Source organism: Sus scrofa, chromosome 15 (assembly GCF_054392235.1).
Source record: "Sus scrofa isolate SSC_HxYL_T2T_F1_AM1 chromosome 15, Sscrofa_HxYL_maternal_Yorkshire_Landrace_v2.0, whole genome shotgun sequence".
Lineage (NCBI taxonomy): Eukaryota > Metazoa > Chordata > Mammalia > Artiodactyla > Suidae > Sus > Sus scrofa.
Window position 1 is genome coordinate 28,297,752 of NC_139397.1, and position 20,572 is coordinate 28,318,323.

At 37.0% G+C, this 20,572-nt stretch overlaps 1 protein-coding gene across 10 annotated transcripts in view; it reads right to left on the reverse strand.

Moving 5' to 3' along the window:
• THSD7B (thrombospondin type 1 domain containing 7B) overlaps positions 1–20,572 on the reverse strand; it is a 960,849-nt gene that overhangs the window by 216,319 nt on the left and 723,958 nt on the right. For 6 of the 10 annotated variants that reach the window (XM_085001332.1, XM_085001330.1, XM_085001334.1 and 3 more), the window contains one exon: positions 6,713–6,891. In XM_085001332.1, the coding sequence (XP_084857458.1) occupies positions 6,713–6,891 (179 nt within the window). Of the gene's footprint in view, positions 1–6,707; positions 6,892–20,572 lie in introns of all 10 variants that reach the window. The other 4 variants (XR_014830551.1, XR_014830550.1, XR_014830553.1 and 1 more) reach the window with 1 other exon arrangement.

Below are 20,572 nucleotides of genomic sequence, written 5' to 3' on the forward strand. Positions count from 1 at the left end.
ATAGCTCACGGCAATGCCAGATCCTTAACCCACTTGGCGAGGCCAGGGATTGAACCTGCAACCTCATGGTTCCTAGTCGGATTCATTTCCGCTGCACTGAGACAGGAACTCCTCCCTTGGCCACTCTCAATTTTACAAATGACCGCATGCCCTGGGGCCACTCTCACCTTCTGAGGGGCCCATACTCTGTCTTTGGAGTATGTATCTCCCTGAATAAACCTGCTTTCACTATACTATGGCTGCTCTTAAATTCTTTCCTGCTCAAGCCAAGGACCCTCAACTGGGTCCTGATCATCCTCTCATGCCCCTTTATCCTGTATGGTGTTATGTGTCAATCATATCTCAAGAAGAAGAAGAACTAGAGAATCAGCATGCTGTTTAGAATCTTTCTTTTAAACAAATCTTTAGCAGGTTATTCGAAGGAAGTGCTACACTGCTCTTTAGGATTGCACCTAAAGCATATGAAAGTTCCCAGGCTAGGAATCCCTGCAGCTGTAGGCCTACGCCACAGCCACAGAAACACTGGATCTGAGCTGCGACTCACACTGCAGCTTGGGGCAACACTGGATCCCAAACCCAATGAGTGAGGCCAGGGATTGAACCCACATCCTCATCAATATTAGTTGGCTTCTTAACCCACTGACACACCGCAGGAGCTCCAAGATCCATATATTTTTTTAATGCATGAGAGGAAAAGGGAAGTTTCCATGCCATATTTAAAGCTTAAAAGATAGGATGCTTTAGGAAAGAACTGAAATGTAGGTCCTGCCAATATTTTTTTTCTAGAGAAGTACTAAGCAGGTCTACTTGAAATATTTGGTTAAGACAACAGTTTTGCAAAATTTCAAATACAGATGATGCAATTTTCTGCTGATGTTATCTAATATAATATTCCAGAACTTCAGGAGTTAGGGGTTAGGGATAATACAAGGTACGAAAGCACACTGAAAGTGTTCCAGAGACAAAATTTTATACAATTTGCATGCTTCACAATTTTATAGCTGCCTCCTGCCAGTCCTGGGAACCCTGTCTAGGGACAGCATTAGGTATATTTGCCAAGCTAGCTTAGTAGAGAACACTCCAGAGGTACATGGGAACATCATGCATAACAACTAGAAGTGAGTTTGAATATATGCAGAGAAGAAAAACCCAGTTACTAAAAAAAACAGTAAAATGCAAGAAAGTGGGCAACAGTTAGAGGAAAATTGCTTCTCATGAGTGATTCTGTCAGTTTTCAAGAAAAATGATCAAATTTGCAAAAAGATTTTAACAAGCCTGAAGGGTAGTCCTTTTGGAATGATCTAGAAGATGGTATGTGTAGATGCAAATGCAGGAGGAGAGGAATCTCTTGAGAAGAAAAATACATTTTTTTTTCTTGGAGAGCAAGAACAAAAAGGAAAAATTGCCTCTCCTCCAAGCTCTACTCGGCTCAGTTAGTGCAATGTCATAACTTGAGAATGGAGTTCGGATTGACAGACAAGCATAAAGAATACAAATGGACAAACACCAGCCCTTAGGAGCCATTTCACTCTGCCTAGGAGACGGACTTTACAGTGATGATAATTACTGTGTTGAGAAGTGGTGAAATGTTTAGCAGTATCTGCCTTTATTAAATCTTCCTCCATGGGAGGAGGTTATTTATTAAATAACCCTGGGGAATAAATCATTCTGCTTCTCTTAATTCTATCACATATAGAATTTCATAGTTAGAACAAGTTCTCATCAAAGGTGTAGTCACCAACCCCCACCTCCCCATGCAAGAAGGAGAAACCTGAATGTGCTTAATCATGGTAAGTGTGGGCTTCCCATATTAATGCTCAAGAAGACGACTTCTTGCTCCATTAAAGTCTGGGGCTCCTGCCAAAGCACCAATTCCAAAGTGAGCAGGACTCTGCCAGGAATGATTTGGACTAGGCTAAGATGAGTGGGAGTCCAGCTGGTGGAAAAGAAGCAAGAGGCCAAAACTGGTTAAGTCCAATTAAACTTTAAGTGTAGCCATATTTTTCTGTATAAACAAACATTCCGGTTGAATGACATCCTATTTCCACATCCTAACATGCTACTAATAATTAATGAAGCTGGATCAAAATGAACATGAGCTATTTCTCTTTGAAAAATGTTTCTCATACAAAGCCACATTCTAGTCCATGCTAAAATATACCTGTATATCTTTAGAAAAAAAAGTATTCTTTAAAATATGATTACCTTGCTATAAGAAATAAAATGCATTATACTTATCACCTCCAAATTTAGACTATTCTTCGGAGAGAAGACACCCTTTGAAATATCAGTTGTTTCTAGAGAACTCATGTATTTAATTTATATACTTTCATTCAGTTGAAAACATAATCAAAACTCTTCCAAAAATGTATTTAAATAGATAGATAGCATGCATTTAAAAATATACATAATGAATTTCAATGTAAGATTTTTTTACTCAAACACAGTGGATACACGGATTTGCAATATGTAAACAACATAGAATTTTCTGAACTTCCTTGTCTTCAACTGTGTAAAGAACTCATAGAAAGGAGTTCCCGTCGTGGCGCAGTGGTTAACGAATCCGACTAGGAACCATGAGGTTGCGGGTTCGGTCCCTGCCCTTGCTCAGTGGGTTAACGATCCGGCGTTGCCGTGAGCTGTGGTGTAGGTTGCAGACGCGGCTCGGATCCCGCGTTGCTGTGGCTCTGGCGTAGGCCGGTGGCTACAGCTCCAATTCAACCCCTAACCTGGGAATCTCCATATGCCGCGGGAGTGGCCCAAGAAATAGCAACAACAACAACAACAACAACAAAAGACAAAAGACAAAAAAAAAAAAAAAAAGAACTCATAGAAAAATGTAAGCCCAATGGAGCTTTAATGTCCTCATATTTGATCTTTTATTAAGCAGAATACCAAAAGAAAAAATACAGCAAAAATAAACAGTAAAAATGCACTTAAATCCACTCACCACAGTATAGACTGAAAAAAATTGTTATAGTATGTATTTGATTATGCATAACAGAGTCAAGGGCATCAGCCAACTGACCTGATAATCCAAAAAACTATTTAGAAGTTCTCCCCTTAAAGAAATCCTTTGGGTAAACTGCATGCCTAATCTATTTAGCATCACAAATATACTTAGCAGACAGCCACAAAGGTATGGCTGTCACTTTGGCACTGCTGAAGAAAGAGCTATCCTGTTAACAGGTTTTAGTTTAAAAAGGAGGCTTTTTCTTGAGAGATTATAAATACTGATTTCACTAACAAATTTAGAGCCATTTATGAGCTTGGATACATAATACCAACCTTTTTATTTATACCCCTGAGTTAGATTTCAAAGGGGAATCCAAACACCCAGGATTTTTCAGGCAACTCATGAAAGACTCTTTGGGCAGTAATAATTTGCAGGTTCTTATTTCTTCCTTCTAGAAGAGCTTGTGTGTTTCGAGAATTCGAATGACAAATCACAGCTTAAGAGACCAGAGTTCTAATAGACATTTTTTCTGTCTAGGGTGGTAGCCACCCACTCATCCAGACAGAAGACTTCTTTTCAACTAAAGCATCCAGAAAATATAATTTGACAATCCACAGGATGATGTACCAGTAGCTAAAATGAGTCTCAGAAGTAGAAAGACAGCCCTTGGCCTCACAAAGATCTCATGTTCTAAAGAGAAATGAAGGAGGAGGATGATAAAGCATACGCAGGTAAACTAACATTTACATCAGCATGTGCATAATATATATGAATACACATACGAAAGTTCAATTTCTTTACAAACAGCATGCTAGGCTTCATCTGATATACACTGAATTTTCCTCATGCACGGGTACTAGAGATATGCACCTCCCTTACTGCTATAATTTGGTTACAATTTTTAAAGGTCTTACGAGTGAATGGATGAGAGAATATTAATCTGGTTCCAAAAAATAGAAAAATAAATCTAAACCTAAAAATCAATTGAAAAGGAGACAGATAACCTAAGGCCAGCAGTAAAACTGAACTTTATAGAAGAACCAGCCTCAGTGGGTGTACTTCTAACTAGATCATATTTCCAGCTTGGAGAAACAAATAGCGATCTCTTCTAAAGAAGGATTGCCATGAATAATAGAAGCTGGGAAATATTTCCTAAATAATGAAAATTCCTGACAACCCAATTTATTTTCGGATGAATTAAAAAATATGGATAACTTCAACAGATTTTTATATATAACACACACACATATACAAAGGGGATTCTCTCATATATAGAAGATATATAAAGAAATCCACAGACAGCTTTCCACAAATACACTTAAGTGCAGGTAAAAGTGTGCTTTCTTTAGAAATTTGAAAGGGGAGGATTATTACCTACTGTCTTGATCGATCAATTAACTTCTGTTAAAATATTAAGTTGAGATTTATTGAGATGAAGTTTTTCGATTCAAGTTTAACTAAGCCACATACCTTCTAGATACCTAAAACCTCTTGATATCAGAATACATGCCACACTAAATTTGATTTCTGATAATTAAATTCCAGGATTCACTTCTGAGCACCACATCAGCATCTTTGGAGGGCTACAAGCCCCTCCCTGAATGCGCAAACACTAGAAACAGCTCCTATAGGCAAAGCCACCCTCGTTTAGTTTTCACATATGGAATTTACCTAAATTATTCTTGAACCTGGGCTTAATTTTTAGCATGTATGACTTCTTACAAGTTTTATACCTCAATTAACTGTTTAGAATGAGTTTCCTTTAAGTTGTAACAGGCATACCAGTACCTTTATCTTATACTCCCAAATTTGATACAGATGTTTCTGTACATTTGCCTATACATATGGAAAATGTAGTTTTATAATCTGTGCTCAAATGAAGTCCTTTTACTCCCTTGATAATTTCTTAGCTCATAAAACTAGCATATTAATATTAGTATTTAACACGTGTTATAAAGGCTTAAGTTTTTTTGATGGTTTTGAGGAGAGAGAATTATCATACATAATTCATAATTATAAATGCTTGGTAGATTTTTCCCTTTTTAAATGCCTGCATAATCCCCTAGGGAGGGTTAGTCTTCATGCAGAGTACTCATTTGAAAGTCCTCCTTTGACCATCAGCCTGTATTATTCCTTCATACTGGCAAGGCTTCTCTCCTCAGACTCTCACTGCTCTGATTATTTCTTTCCTGTGTTCATTAATCATACCCCATTCTTCCCTCCCCTAAACCACTGTCACTTGTGTTTTGTTTTGTTTTGTTTTTGCAACCTTTATGTTGATTTTGCAATCCTCTTCATCATCTTTATCCAATATGTTTTATATCTACTTTAAGAAAATGGGATCATTATGTTACCCTACATATCTATACTTTTTTTCCTTTTTGGCCACACCCTGGCCAGGGACTGAATCTGAGCTGCAGCTGCCACCTACACTACAGCTATGGCAACACCGGATCCTTAACCCTGTGTGCCAGGCTGGGGATCAAACCCCTGCTGCCACAGAACAACTCTTGATTCTTAACCTGCTGCACTATAGTGGGAACTCCTATCCGACATAATCTTAAACAACAAGACAAGCCTAATACTCTGTCCTACCTTAGAACACAAAATATTTTTGCCATAAATAATAATTTTTCATTTTCAGTGAGTTATGCATCTTTTACCAAAACTAGGGAAAAAAAAATAGCTAGAGATTGTCAGTCTTGAATTGACAAATGATATCTAAATACACATAGTATTAGATATGCTATTCAAATTAATTAAAAACAGGTGTGTGGATTTCCCTTCCATTAAACAACCTGTATAGAAAATCTAATCAAGATGGAGTTAAGAGGGCATAAATGAATATAACAGAATGAGTAATAGAAGCCCGCATAGCCATTTGTTAAAGGAGTTTCAAAGTCATAAAGGATCTACTTCCTCATATAAGATACTCTTCACCTTTCTAAGAATAAAGAGCTTTTAACAATCACCATCTTGTACTCCACCTATTCAACTGATTAAAATTTATATAGTAGTCCTAATACAATAAGAGAACACAATCATGGGAGAAATTTGCATTATTATAATTCTTAACTAAATCTTAAGACTCTGCTACATGGGCAGAGACAACTGAAATACTCTAATCAACTCTGATTGCTTAAGATGGTAATTTTCCTAGATGTCTATATGGAAGGGTATCCTTCAGGATTATATTTATAAAAAACAGCTTTCATTTGGGACCCAAGGTAGAGAAATAACTCAGAAGAGATATGAAGAGGTGTGGAAGCATTGATGAGATTAGGAACAAAGAAAACTTGGATGAAGGGTTAAGTGAAGGAAAAAATTGAACATCATTTTTGGAGTATATGGATGAGACCATTAATTACATCTATTGCTATAAAATAATTGACATTCTTTCAATAATATCTCTCTCTCAGACACACACACACACACACACACACACACACACACACAGAGCCCTACCTTTCATAATATCATGATTGATCAAATTACATTTCAAGATAATTTAAAATCCAATTTTATATCATTTTTGTAAACATTCTTATTGCTGTTACCAAGTTGTTCTTAGTATTACCTAAGAGTGAGCAAAGCTTCAATGACTAATTCTATTATATTAATTTCTACCTTCTTACCACTATTCCGAACTTGAATAGCTTTTTATGAGCTACTTATAACAAGATGATTTCCATTTCAACAGGAAATAATAAAGGGGACACTTTTTCAGCTTTTTGCTTGTTGCTTCATGCACTTTACCTGATTCTTGAGATCCAGCTTGGGACACGGTCGACCTCCATTGTATGGTTTTTCTTTCAGCCATTTGGATCGAATTCTTACTCCAATCCCACAAGATGAACTGCAAGACCCCCAACTGGACCAATCACTTAACTTGCAATCAAATGGGCAAGGGATGACGCATTCTTCTTGCATATAACCTGAAAGAAAAAAGATTGAAAAGAAGGGAGGAAAGTCAAATCAAAATGTACTGATCAAATTTACTTCTGTTTCCATGCTCACAGCTTAGATTGCCTAACAACATTGCCTCAGGGGTTTCAATAAACAGACAAAAATGTTAAGACTGTCTCTTCATTCCAAATGTGTGCCACCTGTTTACTTCCTAGGCAGTTCTGAGATTGAGGAAGCATGGAAAAGTGCATAGTAAGTCCTGCTTTATGATAAGAAGAAATGAAGCAGCTCAGGGTTAATGATGATCTCTCCTGGCTGGACCTTGTGTCCTACAATTCTCCATCTGGGAACAGGGAGCATAATAGAGTCAATCTTAGTACCTGTGCTCTGCGAGGCTTTCACAAAGAAAGATTTTTGTTCTCCTGTTGCGACATATGATTTATAACATTTTCTTAGCCTCTGTGCTGAAAACTCCATCTTGTCCTTCCTTACTTTGTCCCATCTTCCTGCTTGAGAAACAGTCACGGTGATGGTAAATGACTTAAGCTTAAGAACAAAGACCTAAAGGCATGGGTTATTCACGGGGTCAGCTGAATGAGGACTTAATACATTGGTCTAGGCATGCCGGACCTGTGCAGATTGGCACGCCATTTGCACAAGCATGATATGTCCTCTAAAGAATAAGAGAAAGAGGAACCTCATGGCCACGTGGTTTATGAGTGGTCGTTAGCAGAATATGCATTAGCAAAGAGAACCAAGGTGCACACCTAGGCACACAGGGTTGCCCCAAATAGGCATGCCCTTTGCGGAAGCACAGTGAGGATTCTCTGAAATGCTATGCATAGATAGCTAACTCACATGCTAATAATTCTTAAATGCCTAAAGTTTAAAGTTTAATCATCTACCAGCTAAGTGACTTTTAAAATAATTAAAAAAAAAACCCCATATCCTGCACCTACAACCCCTTTTTCACTTGACATAATCCTCAAGAGCACAATAAAAGCAGTGTGGTTTCTTGAGGCAGGGCTCTTGGTCCCTGAGACCTTGAGTCCCCCAGTTCCCACCTTTACTTAAGATAAATGTCTCTGTGTCTTGTTTTATGTTAACTTTTTTTTCCCTTAAGTTCCATAGTACCCGTTCTTCAGCCCCATCCTGCTGAGCTGGTCTTGGCATTCTCCCTTCTGTGTAGTGTGATGTGAATTTCAGAGGGAGACAAAGGATGGACTATACATTAGAAAGAGCAGGATATTATCAAAAGAAATAAGGAGGAATGGTGAAAGATTACATATGAGATATTGGACTGGAATCAAGAGGAGTGGGTTGAAGTTGAAATACAGATGCAGAGGTTCTAACTTTACTAACTTACTCCTGTCCTTACCCCACCTCTTGCTAAAGTCTTTCTCTGGATGTCACCTCTACTATCTATCTCTACTCACCACTACCAAATATGTATTTCCAACTCTGATCTCTCTACTAAGTTCTATGCCATCAAGAGATTCAGACTAATTGGCTGCCCAACAACTCACAAATTCAACATGCCTACAACTGAGGCCATCACTTTCCTCCTAAAACATTCTAATTCTCTTGTTTACCTCACTTTAATTAACTGCAGTATATCTGATTTCTGCACACTGGTATATGTGCCTGTATAATCTCTTTCCTTTGAGTTTGGGCAAGGCCAGTGAATACAATAAAAGTCAGTCCCCTGATTAGGTTATGGTATGTGCCAAAAGGGAAAAGAATACAAAGATATTATTAACATGCCAAATTACTGATTTTGAGTTAATCCAAATGGAGATCATGGTGGGTGGGCCTGAGTTAATCAGGTGAAAATCATTTGGACCTTTCTGAGAGAAAGACATTTTTCCTACTGGCCTTGAAGAAGCAAACATGCTGTAATATGCCTATGGTGTGGCCACAGGGCAGGGGCCTACAAGCAGCCTCTAGGACCGGAGGGCAGCCCCTGGCTGTCAGCCAGCAAGAAAACAGCCCTATAGGTGCATGAAAATAAATTCTGCCAGTGATTCCAAGGAAGCTTGGAAGAGGAGGTTTCCCAGGTCACACTTCTGGTAAGACTTAAATCGTGGCTCGCCTCTTGATTGTAGGCTGGTGAGACTCTTAAGCAAAGCATATAGGGAGACTATGGCTGTACTCCTAACCTATGGAAACAGTGAGATAATAAATGTTTTGAACTGCCTTATCTATGATAACTTGTATTCAGCAACTGAATAAATAAAAGATAATCCAAAATAGAAAACATTCAGTTATCTTAGACTCTTCTCCATCATTCTACACATTATTTTATTTTATTTTATCTTATTTTATTTTTATTTTTTAGGACTGTACCCACAGCATATGGAAGATCCCAGGCTAGGGCTCATTTTGGAGCTGCAACTGCCAGCCTACACCACAGCCACAGCAATGCCAGATCTGAGCTGCGTCTGCAACCTACACCACAGCTCATAGCAATCCTGGATTCTTAACCCACTGAGTGGGGCCAGGGATCTAACCCATTGTCATTACGGATACTAGTCAGGTTTGTTACCACTGAGCCACAATGGGAACTCCCTCTACACATATATTAATTGGTGTGATAAGTTCTGGTGTTGAAGCATCATAAATATGTCCCCTACTTTATAATTCTTTTGCTACTCCTTGTTTCAAGATCATACTGCTTCTGGCCCAGAATCCTGAAATACACTCTCCACTAGTCTCCCTTTCCCCTAATCACTATCTTTTGGCACCAGTCAGTCTGAGGAAAGAGTTACTTTTCTAAAATACATAATAACTTGTTCTATTCCTTTTAAAGCCTTTGCTGGTTCTACATTGACTTGAAAATAAAGGTTACAACCACTTTGCAGAAAATCTAAGTTTTTTTAATGAGATTCTAAACAAAGGTTTTCAACTTTGGTGGTAAAATACATTCCCTTTGCCCAGGATATACTGTGGACCAATTCAACTAAAATCTCAGAGAATGGGACTTAGGCATTCTAGTAGTTTTCAAAGATCCTCAGGAATTTCTAATGTGTAATCAAGTCTGAGAACCACCTCCCAAACTTGCTTTCCTTTCTGCCCTTCCCTCTCCTATACCTTGAAATTTTTCCCCATAGACTATCTGACCTTCTCCAAAAATACTTATGCCTTTCCTCATGAACACACACTGCTCCTTCTCTAACCAGTTTAGCCTTTCTGATTCATTATTTCAACTACTCTTTTGCTGGTAGAGTTGGCCCTCTGGGCCCACCATTCCTTCTGCCATGCCAGTCTGGCAAGTCTTCAGACCTAGATTGGCCCAGTCATTTTCCTAGTCTGTGCTTAATTCTGGACACCCAGCAGAGATTAAAAGAGTGCTAACGCCACACACTGCCTGCTGATTCTTCTGAGCTGTCTTCTCAATTCCACTCAACATTACGGCTTTTCCAAGACTTTGCCACCTATTTCAAAACTTTCAAAATCAAGTTCCCTTTCTAATTCTGACCAGTTTATAAAATGAAATTTTGGCCTTGATAACTTTGAATAGCTCATTATCTAAAATTTGACCAGTAAATTCTATTTTAATTAAGAAAACTGGTTGATACAAAGATGACTTTTTTTCTGGTAGATGTAATAAAATTTAGTATATAAGTATGCTATTATTTGAGTTTTAGGAATGTAGGAAAACTATTAATGTAGGTTATTTGAATACTGTATACTTTCTAATACAGCTGTATTTAGGTATATGATTAGGTTGTGTGTCCAAATAAGATACTTGCAGTATCATAAGCATCATTTTATAATGGTGAACATTAAGAGTCTGGGCTGATAGTTTTACATACGCAGTAAAGATATTCCTCTACCAGTACGGAGAATTTTCAAAACATTCTTTCAAAGACCCAAAATTTTAAGAAGAGATAATAATAATTTAAGTGCTTTCCAGCTCTCTTCTTTCCCCCAAAAGAAAGAAATGAATAAGAACTCCATCACTTTCCTATGAATATATTTATACATATTCCCATTTTTTTCCTTCTCTCTTCCTTTTACAATGGAAAAAGGAACCATTTCTTATATAAGGCACAATTTCACCACTTGTTATCTCTTCAAGCCTCCCTCTAACTGTACAGTTATATTTCTCTTACATTAATATTGGAATGATGTCACCTTCCCCAAATAACACTCACTGATGAAAGAATAAAAAAAGCCATCAGGAAGGATCTTTCTGTGTTTGAAAAAAGATTTTTCCATTTGAGATTGTTAAAGGACCAGTTCTCTATTGTTTAATATAGTTAAAATTCTACAATCCTTTCCAAGGAGCCTTGATGGTTAGTTCAGTATCAGGTACATAATAAATACTAATTATAGGATTAAATAGAGGCCAAAGGCATTACCTAGTTTTACAGAGAAACTGAGTCACAAAATGATTTCATTTGATATTGAATAAAAAGAGAACTCATGTAGAATTAACTTCCATGGTATGAGAGCTTCAAATATGAAATTTTGGGAGGTTTCCATGACTTGCAAATATTTGAGTGCCTACTTATATCCTATTTTAAAGCAAATTTTTAGTTGGCCTCATATTGCTTTTTTATTTTCATTTTTTTTTTTATTTTTATGGCCACGCCTGCGGCATATGGAAGTTCCCAGGTCAGGGATCAAATTGGAGCTGCAGCTGCTGGCCTGTACCACAGCCACAGTAACACCAGATCCAAGCCGTGCATGTGCAACCTACACTGCAGCTCGTGGCAACACCAGATCCTTAACTCACTGAGCGAGGCCAAGGATTAGACGCGCATTCTCAAAGAGACAATGTTGGGTCCTTAACCTGTTGAACCACAACAGGAACTCTAGAAAACCTTTTAATTCAATGAGATTTTAAATCATTTTCATTTATTCTTGCATATTGAATGATTTTAATTAGAGAGTCTCTTAGCAATACTATTTTGCTTTTCTTTCCCCATGATAAGCCATAAATCCAGAGGATCTCTATGAAAGTCCAGATCATAAATTCAGTGAGTATAAAATAATTTTGAAATTCAGCAGGTCTATGTAACAGTGACTTTTATCTTTCAGAAAAGTTATTTTCATGCTAGAGTATACCCCAAAGGAAAGCCCATAGTGAGAACTATTAATAATTGCATATCCTAATAGCTATCTCATAATTGAAAGAATTAGTTTTACCCACATACTTAATACTCACAGTTTTTGGCAGCTGAATATGATCAAATGTTACTGCCTACAAGGTTAACCTGCCATAAAAGAATTCCAATTCCTGATGATGGAAACTTCACCAATGTTTGCAAAACTCATTTACATAAAATATATCACAGACTAGCTTCACTAACATTCATAAATCTAAATCCAATGGCCATGAAAGGAGCAGTTTTTCTACTGAAAATATTTCACACTATAATTTATATGCAGAATATGGTGTTTGGACAATCATATGACTTGGCCTGGGGATGCTTTCAGTTCTACTTCAGTTATCTGTATGCATATGAAATTAGGTATGAAGCAGTCATTATAGAATTATCAACAGAGAATACATCCAACACAGTGGTTCTGTAAACCATATACATTGTAAATAGTAGAGGTTTAAAAACTATCTGTTGATTGCCAAGGGGGGAAGTTTTGGGTTAATAGATGCAAACTATTACATTTAAAATGGATAGACAATAAGGGCCTACTGTATAGCATAGGGAGCTATATCCAGTTTCCTGGGATAGACCATGATGGAAAAGTATATATATAAAAGAAAGTACATGTATATAATGTGTGCGTACGTGTGTATACATATGAGTCACTTTGTTGTATCACAGAAATGAACACATTGTAAATCAATTATAATTTTTTTTAAAAAATCCATTGATATTATAGAGAAAGATGAACTAAATAGAATCCACTAATAGAATCTCTATGTTATAACTGGAAGAATTTATTTAATGACTTACATTCAATAAGACTGAAGCCCAGGAACATGGGATGGCTTAAATCTATATTACTAATCCCCAAATACTGCTCTTTAGGTTGGTGAAATAGATGTAGGTGAAAACAGCTCTCTGAATAGAGTGATAAAACCACTTCCCAGGATATCACTTGCTGTGCATTTTTTTCCCTTGGGCATTCAAGTACAAACACCTCCCTTGCCCTCCCTATCCCCAACACCCCATAGGATCTTGATTTGGAGGATGTGAAAGAAGGAAATATGGATATTAAGCCTGAGAATAACCTAGATTAATTTACTCATATTTTCCAACTGTGTAAAGTGATGACAAACATCCTGCTAGACAGTGAACATTCTATTTATTAACACTGCTGAAATGATGAAAACAAAGTACCAAAAAATAAAAGAGGGAAAAGAAGGAGAAAACAAGGATTACCTCTTCTCTACTTCAAAATGAAGATCTGAAAAGACTGTCATCTTCCCATTTTATGTTCTTGCCTCCTTTGTCAAAGGTTAATTGACCATAAGTGTCTATTTTATTTCCGAGTTCTCTATTCTGTTCCATTTGTCTGTATGTCTGTTTTGGTACCAGTACCACATTGTCTTGATGACTGTGGCTTTGTTATATTGTTTGAAGTCTGGGAGAGTTATGCATCCTGCTTGGTTTTTGTTCTTCAGAATTGCTTGGGGAATTCTGGGTCTTTTGTGGTTCCATGTAAATTTTTGGATTGTTTGTCTAGTTCTGGGAAAAATGTCATGGGTAATTTGATAGGGATTGCATTGAATCTGTAGATTGCTTTGGGTAGTATAGCCATTCTTAAAATATGATTTTTTCCAACCCAGGAGCATGGAATATCTTCCCATTTCTTTACATCTTCTTTAATTTCCTTGATTAATGTTTATAGTTCTCAGGATATAAGTCCTTTACCTCCTTGGTCAGGTGTATTCCCGGGCATTTGATTTTTGGGGGTGCAATTTTAAAAGGTATTGTATTTTTGTATTTCTTTTCTAATATTTCATTGTTAGTATACAGAAATGTGACTGGTTTCTGAATGCTAAACTTATATCCTGCTACTTTGCTGAATTTGATGATCAGTTCAGGGAGTTTTTGACTTGAGTCGTTAGGATTTTCTATGTATAGTATCATGTCATCTGCATACAGTGACAGTTTTACCTCTTGTCTTCCTATTTGGATGCCTTTTATTTCTTTTGTTTGTCTGATTGCTGTGGCTAGGACTTTCAAAACTGTGCTGAATAATAGTGGTGAGAGTGGGCATCCTTGTCTGGTTCCAGATTTTAGTGGGAAGGCTTTCAGCTTTTCTTCATTGAGTATTATATTTGCTGTGGGTTTGTCATAAATGGCTTTTATCATGAATGGATGTTGGACAGAGGTTGGATTAGGAAGATGTGGTGTATACACACAATGGAATACTACTCAGCCATAAAAAAGAACGAAATTATGCCATTTGCAGCAACATGGATGGAACTAGAGACTCTCATCCTGAGTGAAGTCAGTCAGAAAGAGAAAGACAAATACCATATGATATCACTTATATCTGGAATCTAATATATGGCACAAATAAACCTTTCCACAGAAAAGAAAATCATGGATTTGTAGAATAGACTTATGGCTGCTAAAGGGGAGGGGAAAGGAGTGGGATGGATTGGGAGCTTGGGATTAATAGATGCAGATTACTGCTGTTGCGAGACATGTCTTTATAACATTTTCTTAGCCTCTTTGCTGAAAACTCCATCTTGTTCTTCCTTACTTTGTCCCATCTTCCTGCTTGAGAAACAGTCACGGTGATGGTAAATGACTTAAGCTTAAGAACAAAGACCTAAAGGCATGGGTTATTCGTGGGGTCAGCTGAATGAGGACTTAATACATCGGTCTAGGCACGCTGGACCTAGACCAGATTGGCACGCCATTTGCACAAGCATGATATGTCCTCTAAAGAATAAGAGAAAGAGGAACCTCATGGCCACGTGGTTTATGAGTGGTCGTTAGCAGAATATGCATTAGCAAAGAGAACCAAGGTGCACACCTAGGCACACAGGGTTGCCCCAAATAGGCATGCCCTTTGCGGAAGCACAGTGAGGATTCTCTGAAATGCTATGCAAAGATAGCTAACTCACATGCTAATAATTCTTAAATGCCTAAAGTTTAGAGTAAAAGTTTAACCATCTACCAGCTAAGTTCTTTTAAAATAATAAAAGAACTTATAAAATAATTTAAAAAACCCATATCCTGCACCTACAACCCCTTTTTCACTTGACATAATCCTCAAGAGCACAATAAAAGCAGTGTGGTTTCTTGAGGCAGGGCTCTTGGTCCCTGAGACCTTGAGTCCCCCGGTTCCCATCTTTACTTAAGATAAATGTCTCTGTGTCTTGTTTTATGTTAACTTCTTTTTTCCTTAAGTTCCACAGCACCTGTTCTTCAGCCCCATCCTACTGAGCTTGTATCGGCATATTGCCTTTGGAATGGATTAGCAATGAAATCCTGCTGTGCAGCACTGAGAACTATGTCTAGTCACTTATGATGGAGAATGATAATGTAAGAAAAATGAATGTATACATGTATGTGTAACTGGGTCACCATGCTGTACAGTAGAAAAAAAAAATAATGTATTGGGGAAATAAAAAAAAGAAAAAAATGAAGATATGGGAGAACTTTGTGAATTAAAATTATATCATATCTTCATTTTTCAATATTTATAAAAATCCATTATTTTAATTGTATACATTTTAGTTCTACTATTTAACTAGTAAAATATACCATACTAAGATGTACCCCATTACTTAAGTCAGGGTGGTTTGAAGTAGATATTTGTCCAGGAGAGGAGGGGAAAATATGGAGGCAGATGTTTTGACATGCTTACAAGAAAGACTTTGAGAAATAAGATTAATACTTAGCCATTGTTCTCAAGGGAAATACTGATTGTTAAACATTTATTTAAAATATCAACCATTAGCATGTGTATATGTTGTGCAAACTCAGTAAGGTTGCCAGCTTGCTTTAGTGAATTTACATTTTGGCCTGGGAATACTGCTCATGAACAGAAGTTATATTTTTTCAAAGAAAGAGCCTTTCAAAGATGGGTCCAACTTTGTTTAAGCTTCTAGGGGCCTGAGAGGGGAGAGTTGGAAAATACTTATCATTATCTCTTTTTAAAATTTCAAGTTATTAAAAGAACATTTTTGAAAAGATTCCCTACTGACAGAAAAATAACTTTATTGCGCATAAGAAAACTCATCACCACACTCTAATATTAACCATAATAAAATGATGGTTATGGTATTGAAAATAACAAAGTATCTTATTTGAACCCACAACCTAATCAGATACCTGAATACAGCTGAATTAGAAGTTACACAGTGTTCAAAGAATAACATTAATGAGAAAGTTTTCTAGCATTCATTAAAACTCAAGTATTTCATAGCATAATTTTGTAATAAATTTTATTACATTTACCAGGGAAAAAAAAGTCATCTAAGAGTCAGCCAGTTTTCTTAATCAAAAAGTATAATTTACTGGTCAACGTTTAGATGATGAGCTATTCAAAGTTATTAAGGCCAAAATCGTCATTTTATAGACTGGTCAGAATTAGAAAGGGAACTCGGGTCTAGACTTGACTGAGATACACAGCTCACTATTAAGTAGAAAAAAAGAATCATTATGATAATTCCAGAATGTTCTCATTAATGTTGGAGTGACAAAGTAGAAAAATCAACGTCGACCTTTGTGAACTAACGTGTGGCTCTTGACATCAGCCTCTACATGGATTAAATCATGAACCACTGCAACTGCCAACGCATGGCAACCTGGAGCAGAGCTCAGGGTTAAATCAGGAGAGAGGCCTTCTGTGCTCTGGGAAAATTGGAATAACAGGTCTTCAGCTAGTCAGATATTTTTAGGGGAAGATTTTATGTTCCCAATTCTTGCATCTCCTCATATCTAGAAAAACACTAAAAGCTTCCATGGTGATATCTGTTCCTTATGACCTTCAAGAGATCAGCAACAAACTTTTGTAACAGGTATGTATGGCTGCATGCACCTTCCCCTCACCTTTGTCATATCCTGATATTCCCCCTTTCCTCTTTGGGTGGTATTTCAAGTGCCTGAAATACCACAGCCTGGGCTACAGTTAAGGATAAAACAAAGAATGTCGAGGTCATCTGTGAATGTAGTCACCTCCAAGGTTGAGAGCCCCTGAATCCAGCAAGCTGTGAAAATTCAGGATGCTAGCCCTGATAGCTGAGGTGCATATCAAAGGAATGATTTCAGTGAGGCCAGGTCTCTTTTGTTACTTCGACCTGTCCCTTACTGCCTAAACTCCTATATAGCCTACCTCAGAGTGGTTTCTCAGGTCTACCTGAGATGCTGTTTCCTGGGCTAATTTTACCCCAGATAAAATTTGACTCTCAACTTTCAGGTTGTGCATTTTTTTATGTTGACACCTTAAAGAAATTCATATTTTGATAGAGAATAGTCCTTATAAATAAGAAAAAAAGAAATGTGGTATATAATCAACCACTTAAATTATATGATGTGAAAAATATATACAAGTTATCCAACAATTGTAAAAAATGAATTCTGGCTTTAATTTTATAATCATTTCATGTGAAAATATTTCTCATCAAAATTCTGTTTTTTTTTTTTTACTAGTTGCTCAGGTTTTTTTACTAATTGCTCAGCCTGGCTCACTTACTATAACTAATGTATCAATGTCAATTTAATCAAATTGTCAGAACCCATAAAGAATTGGTCTTTTAAATTGAAGTGTCCAGATTTCACCTAGATGGTCTGCAAGTGTTCATACAGACAGAATTTGAGTATTAATAAACTCATGCCAGGTTTCTCTAGGCAGACAGGAGATGTTTTTTCCCACAGAAGATGTTGAGGACATTAGAGAGTAATGGAACACTAGACACAGAACAATTTGAACTGTTCAATTAGGACTGGATGTACCAAAGCAATTTTTTATCATTACTACAGATAAATGCTGCTAAAATTAAAGAGACCGAATGCTTTAACCACATAATAAACTTGTCATTTAAAATACTTCAAAGACACAGATTGTTAACAAGCCAGTTACTACTGGGTAATTCTTAGAGCTGTGGTTACAAGAGCCTGTATGAAGTCCACATCATCTTGCCCTGAGAAAATCTTGACTTAAATTACACCAGACATTCTCTACTTTACATTTCCTTTCGAAGAGCCGAAAGCCGATCTCAAGCATGTCTGAGTCAGTGCTGTTCTTTTCATGTTGTGAGTGCACCTATCCAGGTATTTTAGGTTTTGCTTCTGGACATATGGCATGATTACACTTCCCTGCCCCTGGAAGTTAGGTGTAATCTTGTTCCCTGCTTTAGCCAATGAAATGTGGGCAGAAGTGAAGTGTGACACTTCTAGGTGGAAGCGTCAAGATGTTCCCCATAGTGGCTGGTCCATCCTGGAGTGAAGAGCCCCAGCCACTGCCAGATGGACATGGATACTGAACGATCTTAGTGGCTTTCAACCACTGAGATTTTGAAGTTGTCTGTTTCATTTGTTACCATATCATAACCCCTCTCACCCTACTGGATCAACCTTGGTACAAGAAAGCATATCTTCGGAGGATGAAATAAAAAGCCCCCCTGGAGCAAATATTTGGAGTACTTTGAGAATCTATATATAATGTCTGGAGAAAATAAGATTAAGCTCTATCGGCAGTTAGCACAGTCTGAATGACAGCACCTTCAATTGAGACTATGACTCTGCAAAAGTTGAGCCTTTAGAAATATATTTCAGGAAAATTTATAATTTGTTATTTTAAAAAAGGACCAGCAATATGGATAATAAATCAAGGTCTGACCTTATGTGATCTGGAATAAAATATTAAATTTCAGTAGTTCAATTTCCTCATGGTAAAAATAAAAATGTAAAAATACTTGTCATTTTTATCTCCCTTTAATAATGTGAGGTCAAAAAATATAATAAGTGGGAATTTGTGGAAAAATTAACATTCAATAGAAGTGGCATACTAATATTTTACCACTACTAAAAGCTATATAGCAAAGTAAAAATGTTTTCCCCTTATCCTGTTTTCAATGCTAGTGACTGATAGAGAATATGATTCTGTGAAGTTGTTTCAGCAGAAAAATTATAGGGTAATAATTTTCAAATTTGGGTGCCATTTCTCACTCCAGACCATTTCCATGTAAATTAAAGGCTAGAATAACATTGACAAAATGAGTGATTCTGTACTGGATCAATAAATCAATAATTGCTTGAGTCCATTGCTGGCTTTCCAAGTCTGCTGCCATCAGCCAAGGGCAACCACTCATTATCTCTCATCTGGACAATTATAGTCATGCCTTCACTGGACTCCAGGCCTCCAATATCTTCTAACCCATTCCATGTCTGACCAGCTGCCATATTAATGGTCCAAAAGCATAATTTTAAATAGATCATGGCCTAATTTAAAAGAAATATTCTCTCAAGCATGGCAGAATTTTAATAAAGGATAGACATGCAGAAGGCAATCTAGGCAGGAGAGAGGCTGCAAATTAAATTAAGAAGATGAGCATGAATCCCAAAGGTTCTCAAGTCAACAGAGGAATCTTCTGTACAGCAATCTGAGATTGGGGAGAAGTATAAAATTGGCTGCAGGTGGAGCCACATTTGGGGGTCATGCTGGAGGGCTTAGAAAGTTAAGAATTCAGATAAATTAATTCAGGCATGCTATTGTGGAGAAAAGACAGCATAAGAATAGGGCACTTTCTCAAGAGATGATTAGAAAATTCCTAAGTAACAAATAGCTATGTCTTAGTCTAAAGAAACACTAACTGTAATAGATTGAATTACTGTGATATATATTACTAAATATATGTTATTATATATTTGCAAAGAATAATATAATAAAACATGAAAGAGTATTACTTATAATTAACTACATCTGACATGAACAAAGGTTAATCCACTGGGTACTTAAAACCTACTACTCAAAAGACCAATGAACCAGCTCTTTAAATAGCAGTTTCATTTCCCAACTGTTAAGATGAGTTTAATATAACTAATTCTAACAATCAGCCATGGCCAGTTCACAAGTAGACAGATGCTTCTAAGTATTCCATGCAATTCAGAAATATACGAGCCTGGAAAGAAAGTGTTTGTCCTTTTGCTTCGTTTCAGAGGTCCCCAAAGGAAACGCTGACCTGAATCCAGGCATTATATTGTGCCAGGATATTGGACTTATTTATTACCTACCTGCTTACTTATTTTCTTGTTTATATGTTTATTTTGAGGCCAAAAGTTCAACACTGGAGGATTTCATATGAAAATAAAAATTTCTGGCTTCTCTTGAAAACGTGGAGGATATGAGAACACCAGAGTCCTCATGTCAGCCTGGTAAATTACCTGGAACCAAGTAGCCAGGCCTCTTCAGATTAAACATGTCTTTTCCATCTTCTGAAGTCGCTTGGATTATGATCTAAATTTCTAAGGATTTCACCCCCAACTAAATAAAGCAAAGGGAAAGCTCAACTCATAATTCCAGTATGAAAAGAGATGAAGTAGAGGCTGCTTGTACTGTAGGAAAAAGTGGAAGATACTGATCCTGGCCAGTCAGGGATCACCCTTACTTATCACATGAAGGGGTCCATGAGGCATCCATCCAGAAGGCTTCACCTTGGAAGAGGCACATATAAGAGAGAGTTCCTGAAGATTAAGCATCATTGGGTAGGTTGAGTTCTATTGCCATCAGTAACCTGCCTATTACTAACACCCGCATTTAAACATAATTGCTAAC